The sequence below is a fragment of the Hoplias malabaricus genome, chromosome 8 (assembly GCF_029633855.1).
Source record: "Hoplias malabaricus isolate fHopMal1 chromosome 8, fHopMal1.hap1, whole genome shotgun sequence".
Lineage (NCBI taxonomy): Eukaryota > Metazoa > Chordata > Actinopteri > Characiformes > Erythrinidae > Hoplias > Hoplias malabaricus.
Genome location: NC_089807.1, coordinates 19,918,206 through 19,937,322, shown reverse-complemented (window position 1 = coordinate 19,937,322; position 19,117 = coordinate 19,918,206). Strand labels below are relative to the sequence as shown.

The window sequence follows — 19,117 nt, the reverse complement described above, 5'->3', positions numbered from 1 at the left end:
TAATAGTTTAAAACTTAATTTACCCTTCCTAGCCCCCTTTGAGATTCATCCCCTTGCTTCAGTTCATAAAATCAAGCGGATTTGAAATTCTGCTGAAAGTTTGCACTCTTAACATTTTCAACATTTTGTTTGTAAATAGAAGGGGAGACATTCCATTATGATTTGATTTTTTAATGAAAAGTTATTGCTTTGTGTACTGTTGTGCATATTGAAGAATAAAAAGTTAAAACCTGCCTAGTTTTGGCACAGAACTTTAATTAACAAAGAAACAAACAAAAGTGGCCTAAGTTCCTTTCATGTTACACTGTAAATACAAACTTTCATATCATTGCTGTAAAAAAAAGCAAATAAACAAACAAAATATAGCAACAGGAAATTACTAATTTAAATTAATGTAAAGACACTGTATTCCAAGTCATTATTAAAATTTCCAAAGTTTTGTGCTTCAGAAAAGTTTTGCAAAAAGGAAAGTATATCTATGTTTAAATCTGAGGCCCTCTATATATGTCTATATATTCAATTTAGTTTTGAATATATAACTGATAAGAACAGGCTCTGGTAAGGGTTGAGTGCTGTCGTATCAGGGGATCTTGTTTGAGTTTGAAATTTCAGAGCAGTAGAGTGGGCGGGCTGACAGGCTGGACCGTTAGACACAGCTCAGATTTGTAACATTCCAGTGTTCTGTGGAGCAGCAGCAGAGCTCCTTCCTCCTCCTCCTCTCCCACTCTGATCACTGCCAGATGCTACAGGAAGTGATGTAGACTTTGTAACTACACTATAGGCTCTGCTGTTTTTCTGCTCTCTCTCTCTCTCTCTCTCTCTCTCTCTCTCTCTCTCTCATGCAGCCTCACTCAGCTGCTGTAACCTACAGCTGTGAAAGCGAACATAATTAAACACAGCTTCTTTACCCAAATGTTGAAAGTTGTCCAGCTAGATGACCTCTACCAATCTAAGATATTTTTACCATGAGTTGAGGCCAGCACACTGTAAGAATCCTATAGTATTTACAATACCCTTACAGGCATATCAGCTATCAGTAAAGAACTGTCAGTATAACTGTAGTTTTGTAGTGTAAGCACATAGCACTGCAATCAAGTATCGAGCCACCAGTGCACTTTTGTTAAGGGCTAAGAGACAGTTCATTTCTACAACAATTACCTCTTACACACTGTACTTACTTACAGATCTGTAATATTTTCATATCTATTTTGTTTAAGAAAATCGTATGTCAATCGTATATCACTTTATTGGCTAATGTGCTTGCACACAGATGAATTTGTTCTCCGTCCGCAAGGGCACTTCAGTCATGACCTGCCAACTCTGGGGATTGAAACATTCCGGGTACAAGCACATTTCCCTAACCCCCAGGTCATGGCTGCCCGATATGGGAACTCTTGGCTATTGACAATATCTTGTATTCTATATATATATATATATATATATATATATATATATATATATATATATATATATATATATATATATATGACGATGGGGTTGCATGGTGGTGCAATATGTAGCATTGTTCTCAAACAGCTCCAAAGTTCTGGGATCGAGCTCTGCTCCGGGTGACTATGCGTGAGGAGTTTGGTGTGTTTGGTGTGTTCTGGTTTCCTCCCACGGTCCAAAAATACCCAATGGTAGGTGGATTGGCATCGCTGGAACTAGAGATTTATTACTGGCTTACATTTCTATAAGGGTCTGACTGATAAAACAGGGCTGTAACATAATCACAGCCTCGTTTATTTTGAGTAACACCTCGCTCTGGTGTTATGGCTTTAATAATCCGGAGATTTTGTTTTCGTGTAAAGAAAAACAAAAAGCTGTGCAGATGTAATTTACTCGTCAGAAAGTCAGTAATGGTGTGTCTGTGTATTTGTGTCGTTATAGGGACAGACAAGATGACTTTCTGTTTGTTAAATATATAGTAGAAAACAAAAGGCTGGGTCACAGAAACATTCTCCAAACATAAAGAAGAGACTGTGATAAATATTACCTCAACAACGTTCAACGCATTTCTGTTCGAGGCTCAAGTAAAACACTGAGCTGCACCATGGTAGATGGTGGACCTACAGCGCTGAAGCGGTGCAATCTTGTCCCAATTCAGCTCTCAACTCTGACCTCGTGAACACTTGAACACAGATTTTTAGGTCCCAAAAAGAGTTCTTATCCAGAACCTCTGGTCACCGCCGAACGGTTCCAAATTTAGTTCACGAACTGGAATGTGAAATATGGCTGAACTAACAACAGGTGGTGTAGTGGCGCCACCTTAAGTTCTCTCTGTGAAATATGGCTGAATTAACAGTTCCTACTCACACATACGGGTTTCAACATTAGGTGTCAGTCAGTCAGTCAGCACGTATGCCTCTTCTAGGCCAGACAGGTGGTCCGGCAATTTTCTGCCAATACCGTTATAATAACAATATCATCATGAATCCCTGCTATAAACAGTTTCTAATTTGTGATCTTCACACCCTAATACAAATGTCAGAATGAGCACATGTGTTACTAGAGCTGGGAATGTTCCAAAGAATTGTGCTGTATCTCCTGCACACTACAGGCACATACCATGCCTAAAACATGATGAATTCTTCCAGCTACGAGAATTCGTATGACACATGAAAAATTTCCGGAATTCATTCTCTGCTGTTTTTCTGGAGTGCATATGTGAAAACCTATTTACTAACCATTTGAGATCTTGGCTAGCAGCAGCCCGCTTCCACCCCTCCCCCATACACACCCAAACACACTGCCCAAAAACCTTCTTTTCACACGGAATACAATGCACCACTCACACAGACACAGACATGAGCCATTAACATTTGGTGATATTATACACACGGATTTTAATGGGGCATTTCTATGACAACATCTGCCCCCATGCTGAGTATCCTTTTAGATTTATGGGCCTCACGTTCAAAAACTGAGCCTGATAGTGCATCGACTTGCTGCTCTTCTTAGCAATACAATTCATATAAATACAGTGAACGGGTAAATGACACTGAATACATATAAATAAGCATGTGGCAAAATATAAATTTGTACTATTTCCCTTTTAACATCTGAGTCACAATATATTATATGTCTTATTCAAATATATTAACGCTAATATTACTTGCTATGGTACAAATAGCAGAGGCACAGACTCTCTGACATCCACCGCAATGCAAGGAAAATGTGTAGTGATTTAGATGCACTGTATTTTACACAGCTTATATTAGTTCAGGCACAAACATGTCTCAGCTAATCAGCTACACTGGAGATAAGGGGAAAGTTGAATGAATGTGATTATGTGCCAGACTCTTCATTTAAGCAGCAATACAACATGAAATTTACACTACGTGCTCACATCATGACACTGCATTTACTTATGAGTAATTACCCGTTTTTTAAAATTCCAAAGTATATTGCAAACTAAACCCAATGACCTTACAAGAATGTATTAAGAAGGCCCAGAAATTCACTTTTATTCAAAAGCGGTAATCTGATGATGGCTGTGGGCTTGGGGGATTGAGGTTTGGCAGCATGTCGCTGCTGAGATGCTTCTCATTTTATCTTAAGAAGAGCAAGCAAGGAATTGCTGCATAATGGTGGCTAGATTTTCTTCACTCTTGAGCCTAGGCTTCAGATCCCTAAGCACAAAAAGTCATTAGAGCTGCAAGCGCCCGTACAACCCAGGAATAAACACAACGTGGCAGAGCAGCCCCATTGCTTTGCCCAAGCTGGTGCTTCTCCTAATGCTTATATGAAAGAGGGAAACTGTGGAGTGTGGTACCTCTTCTCTGACACATACATTACATGCACTATGGCCTGCTGCTTTTATTTGACTGGCCCTTTTAACTACAGCAGAGATACATCTTCAAACTAGAGGCACAAGAGGAATGAGATACAGTCTGGTTGTCCAAATTGACACTAACATTGATTACACTTTCTTGAAATACTATGACTTTAATTTCAGGATTAATTATGACTTTATGACATAGTAAATAGCTTTTTTCTATATGTTTCTTTTTCCAGCCATAGTCCAGCTGATCCCAATGGCAAAGAAAATCACTGAGCTTACCCTTTGGTGAGACCCCTATAGGGCTCAACATTTCTTTTGAAATCAGGGGACTTAATTGGTCATTTAATAGGCCCCTGTGCCCCAGTAGCAGCTTCTTTTATCCTGGGAAAGTATCAAACTCGATTGTGGAAAATTTCTCTGAGGATATGACGGCATTCAGCCAAAGTAACATTAGCAATGTCAGGTAATGGTTTTAATGGGAAATGCCACTTTAACTCTAGTGGAGATTTATATCTCTCTAGCCTACGCTTGACAGAAAGTATTCTGACCTTATGTTCATGTTCAGCTGCTCCAGAGCATCTCAAATCTTGTCCAGATTTCTATGGAGATGTACAAGCTGCAAGTGCACAACCAAACACCTGTGTTCACAAAGGGTGCACCTTAAAGTAGCTGAATAGGCTACATATAAGAAGTATCTACACACTTAAAGAGAAGTTTGTGTATGTTCCTGTATATAACCACAAACTCAGTGCCATTGTGCTTAGTGGCTGAGAGTGCATGAGAGTGCATGATGGGGAAGGATGTATTAAAGACTTCATTTAGAAGCCTTAAGGAAATGATTTGAACATGGAGACCTTATCCCTAAGGCTTTAACTACAGAGACTTATCCTTGGTATAGCTACACGGGAGATGCCAAAAAACACAGAATGCTAGAACGTATTTTTCTGCTGGCTGTATCATCTACAGACTGCTGATTTCCCTGCCAGATGCCAGTGGAGGAACATGCTTTTTCAGTGGGTGAAAGGGCGATCTTTCCAGGCTGGCTCTGCGTGCATCCTCCCCCTCGCTGGGCCTGAAAAGTTGGATTGTTTCAGGATGACTGCCTGCACTTTGTGGGGAACAGGAAGTGTGCCTAAGACTTCCTCCCATCTGCCATGGCTCATCTCTCCATCTCTGTCCACTCTTCACAGGGACCGGTGGCTGACTTGCCTTATTAATGAAAAGACACGACTGGATCTCAGTCCACTGAGTTTGAATGGTAATCAACCAGTTTTAAACAACATATTAAGTTGAATATCAGCCATTAGCTTATGTATTTATTTTTATAAATAATTATATTATTACATAGTAGGTGTGACCAAAACACCCTCGGCCTGCACTGCAGGCAAACCCTAATTGAATAAACATCACTATGCCCACTCCATGAGATACCCTGGTGCTATTAAACCTCACTTGACCCCTCTACACACAACCCCAGTGCAGTTAAACTTTGCTATGCCTGCTCCACAAGCTACCTTGGGGTGATTGAAATTTGCTCAGCCCATTCTCCGAGCTACCCCAGTGCAATTAAACAGCACTTGGTACACAGACTCACAAACTTCCATTGAAAAGCATTAAAATATAATTAAATAGGAATCTGTGAAGCAGATTTACACTAGCCTAAGGCAACAATGCTCAAAGCTTTGGCTACAGTGGTATAAAACCCCCAGGCATTAGGTTGACGAACTGCCTTCTCTGGAGTGCCTAATATTCTTAAAGCTGAATGTCATCGAATCATTACAGAAATTTTTTGACACCTAATATAATGCCATTCCAAAAGAGCAGAAGCTATTTCTGAGGCTTATTAATAATTCTGGATTAATTGTCCCATAGATTAGCTAGTGATGAATGATATATCTTTGACCAATATATTATTTGCTAATACATGGATTTTTTTAGTTATTGTTATCAGTCCCATATAGAAACCATTCATGTGGAACTGTCAGTAAATCTTTGATAAAGTATAAATGAACTACACCTAATAAACTTAAACATAACATTTAAATGTGCAAATAGTAAAGAAATGATAAAAAATAATTTGTTTTGTATTAGTCCAAAGTGAAGTGCAAAGATATTAATATCAATTAATAATGCAAATATCAATGAATGCGAAGTTATTAATATCAATACTGCCAAGATGCTAATTATTGCTTATCGTATCAGCACCAAAAATTCAATATCTGTGCATTCTTGATGGAACTCTTCCTGTACTTCCACATAATCTATGGAAATACAACTCCTACATGAAATGTCAGCAAAACTCCTCATATGTGAAGGCGGAGAATAAATGCAAGATGATGTAACACTTTGAAGCATTCACTGCTCTCCCCCATGACCTCACAATATGCCTCAGCCAAACCAGTTAACTCCCCCAACGTACGAGTCTCTATCAACAAACACACTACCCAACAGATCAGACATTAGAGGGAAGTTTGGCCAGTTCCAGTTCCTCCATTATATGTACTTCAGCTAAGCTTGTTTACAGAAAGGGAAATAAACAGGGACATTAGCACATTTCTGAAAATACTGATAAAAAAATATTTAATTGTAGTACTCACAAGTAGAAAACAGAAATAAAGACTCGAGAGATCAAGATATCAAAGGCAAAACATTCAGCATGTCAATCTTAATGGGTTACTCCCAGCTTACCCTGCTTAAGCTTAACAGTATGTTCTATAAAAGAGTTGAGCGAGATTGAAAACCAAAGGTGTCACTGGTATTGTATTATCATTAATGCAAAGCTAACATTTACATAATTAACTACCCAAATACACCTACCCAAATACACAAGCTGCCGTTTTAGCTTCAAGATAATGCAACAGCATGGGGTATTTTCTGTTTAATATATATTTTCTCTATTTTCCTGATAAATGTATAAGTTGTAAATAATAATATTTTAGAACTTAAATCCACCCAGAGCAGTGCACTCTTCTGTATTTTACTCCTTTGATTCAAATCAGCTGTTAAGTGTGCCGTCTTTTCAAAAATGGAAACACTCCTTAAGTCAAACTGTATGATTACAATTTATACACAGACGATAGCTGGGGGAAACACGCATCCCTTATCTATGTTGTGTCTTTGTAACAAAGATTAGAAAACAAACAAATCAACAGTTAGAGATATCGGGTTACACTCATTCCACCCCTTTGTTGACAACACCAGTTAGGCGACCAACTCAATGCCAAAGTCAGAGAAGATGGCAATATCTCTGCATTGCTGTGAGATTTTTCTGATGAATATATTTACTTTAATATAAAGTTAGATTATTTTCTACACCTAGATATTTAAGATATCTGGGTCATAAAGGGCACCATATTTTGTGGCTTGAATTCAATAAATCTTTACTTAAATCTTGTAACTTGAAAATAGTGCTCCTTTTTGATGTGTTTTTTTCTATTCACGATTGATCAACACTTAAAATGTCAGAGGCATCGGAAAGTGCTAAACAGCTGTTTTTGGTCTCTTGCTTTGTCAAACTTGTCACGCTCTTCAGCAGTAATACCACCCAAATCGCACTCTTCAGGACTGACTAAGCACATAGTCATTACCAGATGTCTATATTTTTGCACTGTAAGGCTCCATGACCCTTTATTAGCACTCTTCCAAAAACAAGCTGAAAGAAAGAGAGCCTCAGGAACCTTCTGCTTCCAGCAGCATTGCTCAGCTCTGAATATGATTACTGCCCTGGCTCGCCAACACATGATCATTATTCTATTTTAGATGCATCTTTATATCCTGATGCTGGAGGAGAGGTTGATCCAATCGATAAGGGTTCTAACTAAAACTTGTACGTTGGATAGAAGAATTGACTCCTTCTTTTAGCTTGAGCATGTAGACAATTCAAAACTGACATATGCACTAGCATGGCCTAGATTCTGGGACACAGAGTATGAAAAATATAGTGATGTGTCACTCACCTCACTTCATGCACAATGCCCACAATATACTTCTGTCATAAATGAGAGGCTGTTCTTCAGACCAGCATCTAAGAGGACTCTCAAGTAAATAAATGATTTTGTGATTTTAAGTGATAATTCTTACATCATTTCAATGCTGGACACTGAATGATAAATCAGTTGGCTAATAAAAGTGGTCAGAATTGATGATCAACACATATACTAATATTAAACAAGGTTACCAATATATATCTGAAAAAAAAAATATATATATATATATATATAAGCTCACATGGTTTCTGATTGTTTTTATTTACTTATCTGACTAAAATCTGTGTCAAGGCATAATTTTTACAGTACCCCATAATTAAGCCTTTATAACTCTAAAATTATAATGGCAGTCTCTGTTACTTGAAAGAAAAATGCAAATATACACTATATGTAATGATACAATACAAAAACAAAGACAACAGGCACCTGTGAACAACAGTCATGTGACACAAACAAGGGGGAGTGGCTAGGGATCACATGAGGGAACAAGAACACATAGTATTACAAATGAGCACATGGCTAAGTAATCAAAACTAGGGAGGACTAGATCAGTACACTAAGCACAGGACATGGACAAATCATGACAGTGTACAGAGAAGCTGGACACAGATGTTCATTTGTGTGTGTATCCCTTATAAACTCCATAAAATGCATACAATTTAAAAACATGCTGTGGATCAGCATAGTACACTTAGTACATGGTAATTCTGCCCCAATAGAAGGGTATAAAGCCAATGCCTATTGGACAGTAAAAATGCATTTTATAATTTGATGGTGGAGCTATGTCCAATAAATTGGAATAAACTGGACATTGGGATAAACTGGAGTGGCTTTTGAGATCCAAAATTAGTCTTTAAAGTGTTTACGAACAAGAAATTTTGGGTTCTGCACTTTCTGCATTTCTATCAAACAATGAGAATTAATGACAAACCCATTTAACACCAAAACCTGATCTTTCTGGAATTATTGAGTGTTAAAATAGAAATGCACTGAGGCAGACAATATTTCAATGTTTCTTGTAGTAGGGTGTAAAACAAAAGGCATATTTATGTCTCAGCTGTGATTAAATCACAATGGTACCAATCCAGCAAAACAAGCTGAGAAAGCAAATTTGGAGCTGATGCAAAAATACCATATGGCTGTGGGAAAAGCACTGCATAGAGACATCATCATTAATCCAAACAGACCAAATCTTACTGCTCAAAAAATACTTTCCTGGAGGACAACACTGAACGTGTCCCCTTTGACCTAAAGAATGTAACTGCTGTCTTTATTGTTTGCATTTTCTGGGTATACTCTTATACTATACGATGAAACAAACTGTACTCATTTCCAATTCCAAACTGTAGCTAGGACTCAAATCACACAGAGCTACCAAGCTGGGAGGGTGAAAGCTAGCACAAGTTCCTCTGAGACATGTGGAACCCACCCAGATTTTTTTTTTCAAAACTGTGGCTAACACAACGTCACTGGACATCTCGACACGCTTGGAGGGACACACTAACTGCTCAGACACCCTCTGGCATTGTGCTGAGTGAGGGGGTGAGAGGGTGAGGGGTTGTGTGGGAGGCCATTATCCTCTCTTTTTGACTCCTGGCTTCAAATGGTTGTATCACTGGGGATCAAGCTCTTGATCTGTTTATGACAGGACCAAAGCTTAAACCGTTCAGAAGCCCCTGATTCACTTGCAGCTCATCTTTGTAATACTCTTCTAGTTACCTCCCCATTCATTTGAAATCCCTCTATAACAACAGGAAATTCATGGATTTACACTCAGCACATGACTCTTCACAGGATGTTAAACTGCTTCATAACTTAGTCAGTAGCCCAAGAGAACATGTGCTGCCTCATGAATCAATGATCTCTGAGAAGAAGGAAAATGTGGCTGAGTTTCCTTCCACTTTCTCTCTGCCTTCCATTCACCGTAGATAGGATTATGTTATATTAAATATATAGGGCTGGACGCTACAGTGATATTTTTTTATTTATTTTTTTATTACTGTGATAAAATACATCACATTTTATCACAATAAGCTTTGCAGTGTGAAATATGCAGAAGTTTATATTTCACTGCTATTATACTTTACTATGAAGTAGCTGGACCACTATTCTCAAATATCTACATTTTTCAGCATTAGTAACCATATGGAATAATAATGTGTTTCTAAATGATGCTAGTTCCAAATCCTCAGTTGCACTTAGTTTTTTGTTTTTTTGTACTGACTACTTCTAATTCATTCATTCATTATCTGTAACCGGTTATCCAGTTCAGGGTCGCGGGGGGTCAAGAGCCTACCTGGAATTATTGGGCGCAAGGCGGGAATACACCCTGGAGGGGGCGCCAGTCCTTCACAGGGCAACACAGACACACATTCACACACTTTTGAGTCGCCAATCCACCTACCAACGTGTGTTTTTGGACTGTGGGAGGAAATGGAGCACCCAGAGGAAACCCACACGGACACGGGGAGAACACACCCAACTCCTCACAGACAGTCACCCGGAGCGGGAATCGAACCCACAACCTCCAGGCCCCTGGAGCTCCAGCCCCTGGAGCTGTGTGACTGCGACACTACCTGCTGCGCCAACGTGCCGCCCTGACTACTTCTAATTGCTAATTGTTTTGTTTTACTAGAGCAATCCTCTAGCAAGCTTCCAAATAATCATCAGTGAATGTAGACTGATATTTGGACTTATTTTCATGTGGGGAAAACCTGATTTACATTATTTAATTGATTGATAGGGAAGTGCATGGTGAGATTAACTGGTCAACCACAATCGACGCATTGGGCACCCCTGACTTACATTTTAAATTGACATACATTAGCATCAACCCAAAATAAGTGAATCCTAATATATATATATATATATATATATATATATATATATATATATATATATATATATCATTCATTCATTCATTCATTATCTGTAACCGGTTATCCATTTCAGGGTCGCGGTGGGTCCAGAGCCTACCTGGATTCATTGGGCGCAAGGCGGGAATACACCCTGGAGGGGGCTATATATATATTTACATGTCACATTCATGACCATGTTCCTGTCTGCACTACTAATTAAACATAGAGAAAGATAGAAACACTGACCATCACTTGATAATAACACAGCGCTGCTCATTGAAGTTATAATGTTATTATTATTATTATTATTATTATTATTATTATTATTAAGTTATTAGTTTAGTGACAAGTGAAGATAGCGCTATACTAAAAAGCTTTGTTGTTGCTGCTTGGATTGTAAAACAGCAGAGGAAAAAGTTCAGTACAGTCACAACAGGGCAGAGGAAACCTCTCAGCTAACATCACAGCAACACCCAGGCGCAGTGGACGCACCCATGGTCTACTGTTTGGTTTGTTTTTGTGTATGTGGCTGTCTGACAGCATGTGGATAACACTTGGATAAAACCCTGGAGGTTAAACCAATAAAAGATTGTCTAATTTGATGAGTATTGAAATTAATTTAATACACTTGATTTAATTTAATCTTTGCCTTGATTGAGGCAACAATTGCACTGGTCATTGTTAGAAAGCGCTGTTACATGTTTTTCCAAAGTACTGTCAAATAGTGACTATAAAGATGCTTTGGAAGAGTTTCTTCCTCATGGATGCATTAGGAAGATGAGGAACCCATGCTAATGTGCTAAGGACACAGTGCTTAAGGCAGGCACCAGCAGAGCATTTCTACGTTATCTCATTTGAATTAATGACTTAACCTCCTGTATTAACTATTTCATTTAATTTAAATTCATAGCTAATTAATGCCAACAGGCCTGTACGGATAATTCCACTTTTTTTCAAGGTCATTCACAGTATTTTAATGTGAAATGGTTCACTGTAAATAAACCTACCCACTTAAGATTTATGGGGGGAATTGAGGTCCAGTAGAATCCAGGGGTGATGGGTACAGCAGTAGCCATTATGGTTTTTTTACCCAGAATGACCAGTCAAGGTACATGTCTCCTGAGGTGTTATAATGTTGATAATAATAAAATACACTCTTGGAAATGATATGTCTTTGAGTGTTCTTGATTAAAAACAATGTTTCTATTTAGGAATGTTTCTACTGTTACACACCTAAAAATAATGGTTCTTCAAGCGTTCTTTAGTAAAGGAAATGGTTCTTTATAGAGCATATTATAGAGAATTATTTAATCATGCAAAAGGATCTTTAAGGGTTCCAGATTCTATATAGAACCATTTTTTTTACTAAAGAACCCTTGAAGAACTATAATTTTTAAGTGAATAGTAACGATGTCAATTTTGATTTATATAGAACCATTAAAAAACCTAGTTCTATACTGAATCATATACAACTCAGTCTCCATCAGTTGGAAAAAGTGTTTTACCAAAATCTAAAAATGTTGGTTGATCAACGGTTCTTGATTATAATCACAGTCCTAGTGAGTTCCAAATAGAACTGCTTTTATGTTTATATGGTTCTTTGAATGGTGAAATTATACTTCAAATGGATGAAAAATAAGTGTTAGTTCTAAGGGCTCTGTATTGTTTCAATGTCCAGATTTAAACCACACAAAAACTATTTTGCAGTTCTACACAGAAAAATGTTCAAAAAGATTCAATGAGGAGCTATATAAAACATATACTGCATTACTGTGAAATACCATTTCACCCTGCCAAGAATAATTTAAGCATGAAAAAGATTCTATACAGAACATAAGGCTCTAAATAAATCAAAAACACTTAGGACCATTTTTAAGAGTATATGCAAATGATCATTTAAGCACCGAAAATGATGGATTTAATACAACCACTGCCTTTAATCCCATGAAGAATCATCTCTTTTTTTAAGAGCGAAGTGGTACATTGAAAAAGGTTTTCCTGGAATGGTATTTTTTCTTGCAATGTCCTGCATATACCTCTCCTCACTGAATGGTGAAAAAGTTTTAGAGCCAAAACCCTGTCTCAGAACTACTGAGACTTCATCTAAGAGGTCAATGAATGCTTTCAAGAAGCAAAAATTTGTAGCATGATGTGTTTGATTTAATTTGCCTTTTTTTTTTTGCCTTTGCACTTCCTGCAGTGTGACTACTGCAAATGCAGACATGGCTATGACGCTGCTAAAACAATATATTATGCAGCGCTTCTAAACCATGAAGACGCCTGGTTTCTGTCACCACCACTGTAAACAATTTGTCTCTCTGGAACAGACAATTCATTTAAGACCACACTGAACAACTCACACAGTTACAACTTAATTATGCAGGCATTTTTGGAAAATAAAAATAATAATGTTTATTTTCAGGCTGGTCTACCAGCTTAAGCTAAAGACAACCCTCCTAAACCAGACAAATGACCCAGACAAGACAACAAACTTTGCTCATGCAAACCTAAAGACAACAAACCGTGCTCCTGTAAATATAAAGAGAATTATAATATTGTCTACCCTCATCTCAAGTCTATTGCAGCAGCTGAAGTTGTGGCCCAGTAAAGGACAGTTTCAGTTTAGGAGACTAGAGCATCTGGCCATGAGAATCCATGGCTCAGGGCCAGAGCTCCAACCTGAGCAGGAGGAGGGGAAAATAAGAAGGTCGTTTATCACATTGCTGGGTCTATTGCTTTGATTGTCCCAGAATAGCCGACATACATACACTGATGTCTCTTTTATCTGGTCCCATTTCTCTTTGTTTTAACATCCTGCTCATCTCTGGTTTGTTTCGTGAAGACTGGAGAGACAATGCAGATATACACCTGCATATACTTTAAACAATCAAACTGCAGTCTGTCTTATTTACAAAGAGCTAAGGTTAGTGTTAGGGAGAAGAAAAACTGAGGGAAAATAATCCATCAGAAATTTGTTTTGTAAATTCATTCAGTACCGGCCGAGCCGAGGGTTGCATTGTTACAATGTTATAACATGACAGACAGATTAGGTTTATTACATATGTGGTTACAATTTATTACCATGCTAGTAACATGGAAATCTTGCTGACGATGCATTGTGAAGAGTGCTGAACCTGAATAGATATTTTGAGGCCAGATGTAACGTAGAGTGGGAGAAAAAAATAACACAATGGGGTCTAAGCCGGTGCTTTAGTTAACTGTATTGTCCTCTAGCACTGGTGCTCCGGTATCTCTTTATCTATATCCCACAGCTAAACTGGGATAAAAACCATGGGGTACAGAGAAATTGGTTATTATTGATATATACTCTATATTCCGCTCCACCGCCATCTAATGAGAATTGGCCTGAATAACATTCGTCCATGTCCCGAGTGACACTGACAGACTACGTTTATAATTACGTCCCTTTCGTAAGAAATAAGGCCAAATTAAGCTGGTATGCATTTGTAAGGCTTACAATGCTGAAAGCCCATTCCTGACGCCTTCAAAGTTTCCAACGGCGAGTCGTAGACATTTTCAAAACGCACACAGTCAAGACAGGATTCGTGATGCTGGCACCGCTATTGATACCATCGAGAATAAATACGTGGCTAGCTGTGTGCACACGGTGTGATGCTACTTGAAGTCATACAGGTTTTTTATTTACAAAGACTATTTCATTCAAGAAGCAGGCTTCCAAATCAACATAAAAAACCCTTTACGAATATACAGGAATGTCCTCAAGCAATTAACGTTAACGGTAACATTGAAACACTAACCTTTCAGACACCAACAATGAGCTAGCTTCGGCTTCTGCGATTAATGTTAACGTTAACGGACATCTGGCGATGTAACATAATCGACTCACATTATCCCAGAAAAGAAACGCATATTAATACTACTAGAATATACTCACCCTTTCAGCTCTCCTCCTGTAATTTTCTGCAGAGCTCCAATGCAGAAGATAAACGGTTTCCAGCGCCCTGCCCAATGCTTGTGTGTGTGTATATATATGTGTGTATGCGAGAGAGACAGAGAGCGAGTGAGAGAGAGAGAGAGCTCCTCCGTGTCTCAGTTGCTCAGCAATAACGTTTTTCCCAACAAATAGCGGCGACCTCCGGCAGCAGCGAGCACTCACCCATCTCAGAGCGCCAGCGTCCACAGCACAGTCCGGGGGCGTGTTCACCAAAACTGTCCAACCGTGTCTACGGTCCAAACTCAAAGACCCTGACTCAAAAACATTTCACTGGTATTGAGATACAGAAAGCTATAACTGTAAACTGCAAATCTATAGTGTTAAAGGAAAATATAATTGTTTATTTTTTGTGATTTGTCACAGTTTGTCCCGCCCTCCTAGCGAAATGTTAAAATCTTGCACTTTGTAGTTTTAAATCTGAACACCCCCTTTCCGAGTCTGGGGGACGCAAGCTACACAGGACTACAGTTCCCATTAACATGTGAACACATATTCCTTTGTTTTATCTCATGGAGTTAAATCTCATTTTGTAATTTCTCACCTCTTTTTTATTAAAAAGAAAAACAGAAAACGCTAAAAACACGCCCTTCCATTAACATTTTTAGCAGCGTTTTTTTTCTTACTTAATGAAAAACCAAAATCTTATTCAATATAGTTTTTATGCGCAAACGATTTTCAGTCAACTATTAAGTTAATCGGGACAGTAATACATGTTCAGGATATAAATTGGTTGATAAAACATAGACACGGAAATCAAGGACAGGAATGCCAGCGTCTACAGCTCCAGCAGAGTCAGGGGGCGTGTTTATCGGGGGTCGGTACTGCCCACAAACAGACAAGAAAACAAATACAGTTTTTCACCCGTAATATTACAAAGAAACGTTTATTAGACAAATATGTGCAAAGCGAGAAATAAATATACAATTATATATAACTGTTGTACATGTGTAATTGTTTGCTGAAGCTTGCAATTTGTAGTTTTTCAATCCACCCAGCCCCTTTTCTGAGATTGGGGGATGCGGGATACAGAAGACTGCATTTCCCAACGTCCTTTGCGACGTTTACGGAAATACGGCATTAGATTTGACTGTTGACGGTTATTACCTCTGTCACAGGTTGTAGTGTGGCACCTATTTGATTCGTTTAAAACACACTCGCAAACTGAAATAGAGTTCTGCTAATCAAACACAAACGCTTCGGTGAGCTTTCACAGGTCAAGGAGAAAATGAAGCCTTCACTGGACTCGGACGAAGAGGAGGAATTAGGAGTTTATCAAAAGAAACTGAGAGGTGATGCTCGGCAACGGGTCATTTAACTCCGTCCTGCGTCCTTTTTTGTGTGCAGCAAATATTTAGGAAGCAGTTTAATGCAGCTGCAGGGTGTTCCACTATAGTTAGCTAGCTAGCAATTGAGCTTTTGGAGATGCAAAACTGCACATGCCATTAAAATTGTTTTCTGCTGTTTCTGATAACTCCTAATAGCTTATGGTACCGTGCTTCTGGAGTTGATATAAAAGTATTTATTGAATCTTTTGTGAAACCAAACCGGTATTGGCATGTGTAATTAAAGACCCCATCCACTGATCAACTGAACACCATTTTTTTAATATCATGTCCGTGTTGTATATATGCTAGAAGACATTTACCAAAATATAATCATGGCTGAGAATATCTGCTTTGAAACGGCAGTGTCAACGGGTGGATTCAGATAGTAATGGTTTCAGATCAGATGTAAGTGGTTTCTTACATCATAAATCCAAAGAATCAATCACATCAAATAGCATGGAACTGTTGTTGTTGTTGTTGTTTTTTTTCAGAGACTAATTGCATACTTACGAGTAGTCTAAGTGAAGGCAAATGTGTATAATTACAATTCAGACACGTTTTAGGCATTATGGGATTTTTTCTTCTTGGAAACGTCTTCACAAGCCATTTGGTGAACAGATACATTTTTAGGGGGTTACTGGAGAGGTACATTCTGTATAACATAAAGGTGCTTTGTAACCTTACACACATGTTCAAAAAGACAAAAAGAAAGTTATAATAAACTGACACAAAAATGTTTCTGTCTGTTCAACATTCCACTGAGTTTTGATTCATGCAGAATTAAATATGTTTATATTCAGGTTATTTAGAAGATAAGGAGTCCTGTAGTTTCTAAACGGAAACACAAGCTGAAGTGTGCAAGTTACATTATAAACTAGGTTGTACAGGCCAGCATGAATTTATTTATACTCATAGTATTTTTGTAGAAATCTTTCCCACATGTTTACATTGCTGTAGTGTGATGTGTTTGCCCAGAAGGGGACCTGAACCCTATCTTGTCAAGTGAAGGGGCAGCAGTATAACTCACTACAAATCATTATAACAGTATTACTCACATGCTGCAATTTGATTTTCAATTTGGTTGTTACAGAGAGAGCCAACCTCAGTATTCAGCAGCTGAGCAGCATGTTGGCCAACCAGAGCTCTGATGCTGAATTTTTTGAACCAGGGAGCAGTCAGAACATTCTGCCAGAAAGCTCATGGCAACACGTACAGCAGAGTGAAGCAGGTACAACTCCACATATTCTTGGTTCACATTCTGTTACACATCACCGTATTGAGGAGGACAGAGGAGTTTTAAATTGTATTCTGTGACTATGTTTTAGCCAATCAGCTACAGACTTTACTGCAGAAACAGCCTAGAGAAGAACAAACCCAGTCTCCTTCCACTTCAAAAAGGAAATCTGTTCCTAAGGTATGTTAAATGAATGAAAAAGACTAGCTATCAGTCTATCAGCAGTTAGATCATTTTATGTCAACCTGTATCCTTTTGTGCGTGAATTAGTCTTAGATTTTTTAACAATATATTTTACTGGTTTTCAAATGCACATATGCGACAATCTCTAAACCAAATACAGCACATAGACAGCAGACCCAAGGAGACACATACATACACAAAAAATACTTAAAATAAATAAAAATTATTGCTATTGACAGTTTTGTGGGATAAATTATGTAAAGAATATATTACAGTTAAACACCTGACATTAAAGAGTTGCCCTTTAACTTTGTTTGTTTTTTTAGGAAGGGTATGAAAGTATCCCATTTGTTCTGAAATATTTTGCTTTCCATTAAGAAAAACAGGGAACTGTCTCTGTTAGTAGGCATATAGACATTGAGCCATTGCAAAGTACTTGGTCTGCCTTGGAAGCTTTAGTCACCTTAATCTCCACCTCTTCAATTGAGACTTCAGTTTTAATGCTAAATTTCATTACATAATGTTAAAACTCAGCCTGGAGAATAAAACCTGCTTTATTACTGGGATTTGCCTTTTTGCCTCTGGCCGGCTTTAAATATAGTGCTGTGGCCCCAAGACAAAAGGCTTGGACTTACCTGGTTTAGAACTTTTGCATGTTGTGTGGGGTCTTTAAACTTTAAGATGATTCTCATTTGCAAATCTTATTTTACATCTATCATTTTAGTTAAAAGAGTTTTAAAAAAAGTAAAAATATGTAATTAATGTTAATATAGATGTTATACTGTTGCTAAAACTAACTTGTTTTAATGCATTTTTATTTGGAGAAATTCATTTAGGGAAACATTAATTCCTTCAAAAAGAACATTTGCCACAATTTATTTTTGTTAGATTTGACATTGATATTACCCTGTACCCTGTATGTGTCACATTATTTCTATTTCTTCACCTGTAATATTAGCAAATTCACTGCCTCAAAAGTGGATCATTGTAATTTATGATCTCTGCAGTACCATGCTCCATGGTGGTTTCAGATATCTGAGATGCTCTGTAGTCCTTAAGTACAGGTCATTGTTTAGTTAATGCAACTTCTTGCAGAGCTGTTACAGTTATTTATTTATGAAGTCATGACTTTAGTAACTGGTGGTAATTGGAAATGATTAGCAGGCGCAAGATGGCATGATGATGTGTTATTTTCAACACAATATAGATAGCATGCCATACCTTGTTTCAGGTTCACACAACTGAAATCAAAATATTCCCAATGCTTTTGTTACAAATAAATTAATGCTGATCCTTTGCTAAATGTCCAGGAGAAACATTCAGCTGAGGGTGGCGAAAATTTGCCTGCTGTTCAAGACCTGGTGCCCATTATTCACAATCAGTCAGAGTACATCCAGCACCTTGAGGCAGAAGTCAAGTTCTGCAAGGTCAGTTCAGTCAATGAATTTAGGATTTTGATATTGGTTTGTCTGATGTGGGGTTATCAAACTGCCTGGCACTTATTCTGGACTGACATACATCACTTGCACTGTAACCACCCCTTAATACATATGCAAAAGCTTACAAGTGTTGTAGAAAATCAAAGCTGTACTGTTATTTGGAACAACAGGCAACTTCAAGCCCTTTATTGCTTTAATACAACAATTCTGCACAATAAAGAAAAATGTAAATTGAATGCGAAAAGAAAACAACATTGGATAAAATGCTTGATTTGTTTTACACCCAGAATCCTATCAAATGGGCAGCAGGTAGAATATTATCTCATAGTTAT

The 19,117-nt window shown here is 37.9% G+C and overlaps 2 protein-coding genes across 16 annotated transcripts in view; one reads left to right on the top strand and one right to left on the bottom strand.

The window, feature by feature from the left end:
- Window positions 1-14,721, bottom strand: part of cep170aa (centrosomal protein 170Aa) — a 59,104-nt gene extending 44,383 nt beyond the window's left edge. For all 13 annotated transcript variants that reach the window (XR_010804019.1, XM_066678422.1, XM_066678417.1 and 10 more), the window contains exon 1: window positions 14,545-14,721. The gene's annotated coding sequence lies outside the window, so the exon portion shown is untranslated. The remainder of the gene's footprint in view (window positions 1-14,544) is intronic.
- Window positions 14,722-15,682: 961 nt separating this feature from the next.
- Window positions 15,683-19,117, top strand: part of sdccag8 (SHH signaling and ciliogenesis regulator sdccag8) — a 67,069-nt gene continuing 63,634 nt past the window's right edge. For all 3 annotated transcript variants that reach the window (XR_010804062.1, XM_066678997.1, XM_066678998.1), the window contains exons 1-4: window positions 15,683-15,893; window positions 17,020-17,157; window positions 17,255-17,343; window positions 18,657-18,773. Coding sequence is in view for 2 of the 3 variants with exons in the window: in XM_066678997.1 (XP_066535094.1) it covers window positions 15,830-15,893; window positions 17,020-17,157; window positions 17,255-17,343; window positions 18,657-18,773 (408 nt within the window). In the remaining variant the exon portion in view is untranslated. The remainder of the gene's footprint in view (window positions 15,894-17,019; window positions 17,158-17,254; window positions 17,344-18,656; window positions 18,774-19,117) is intronic.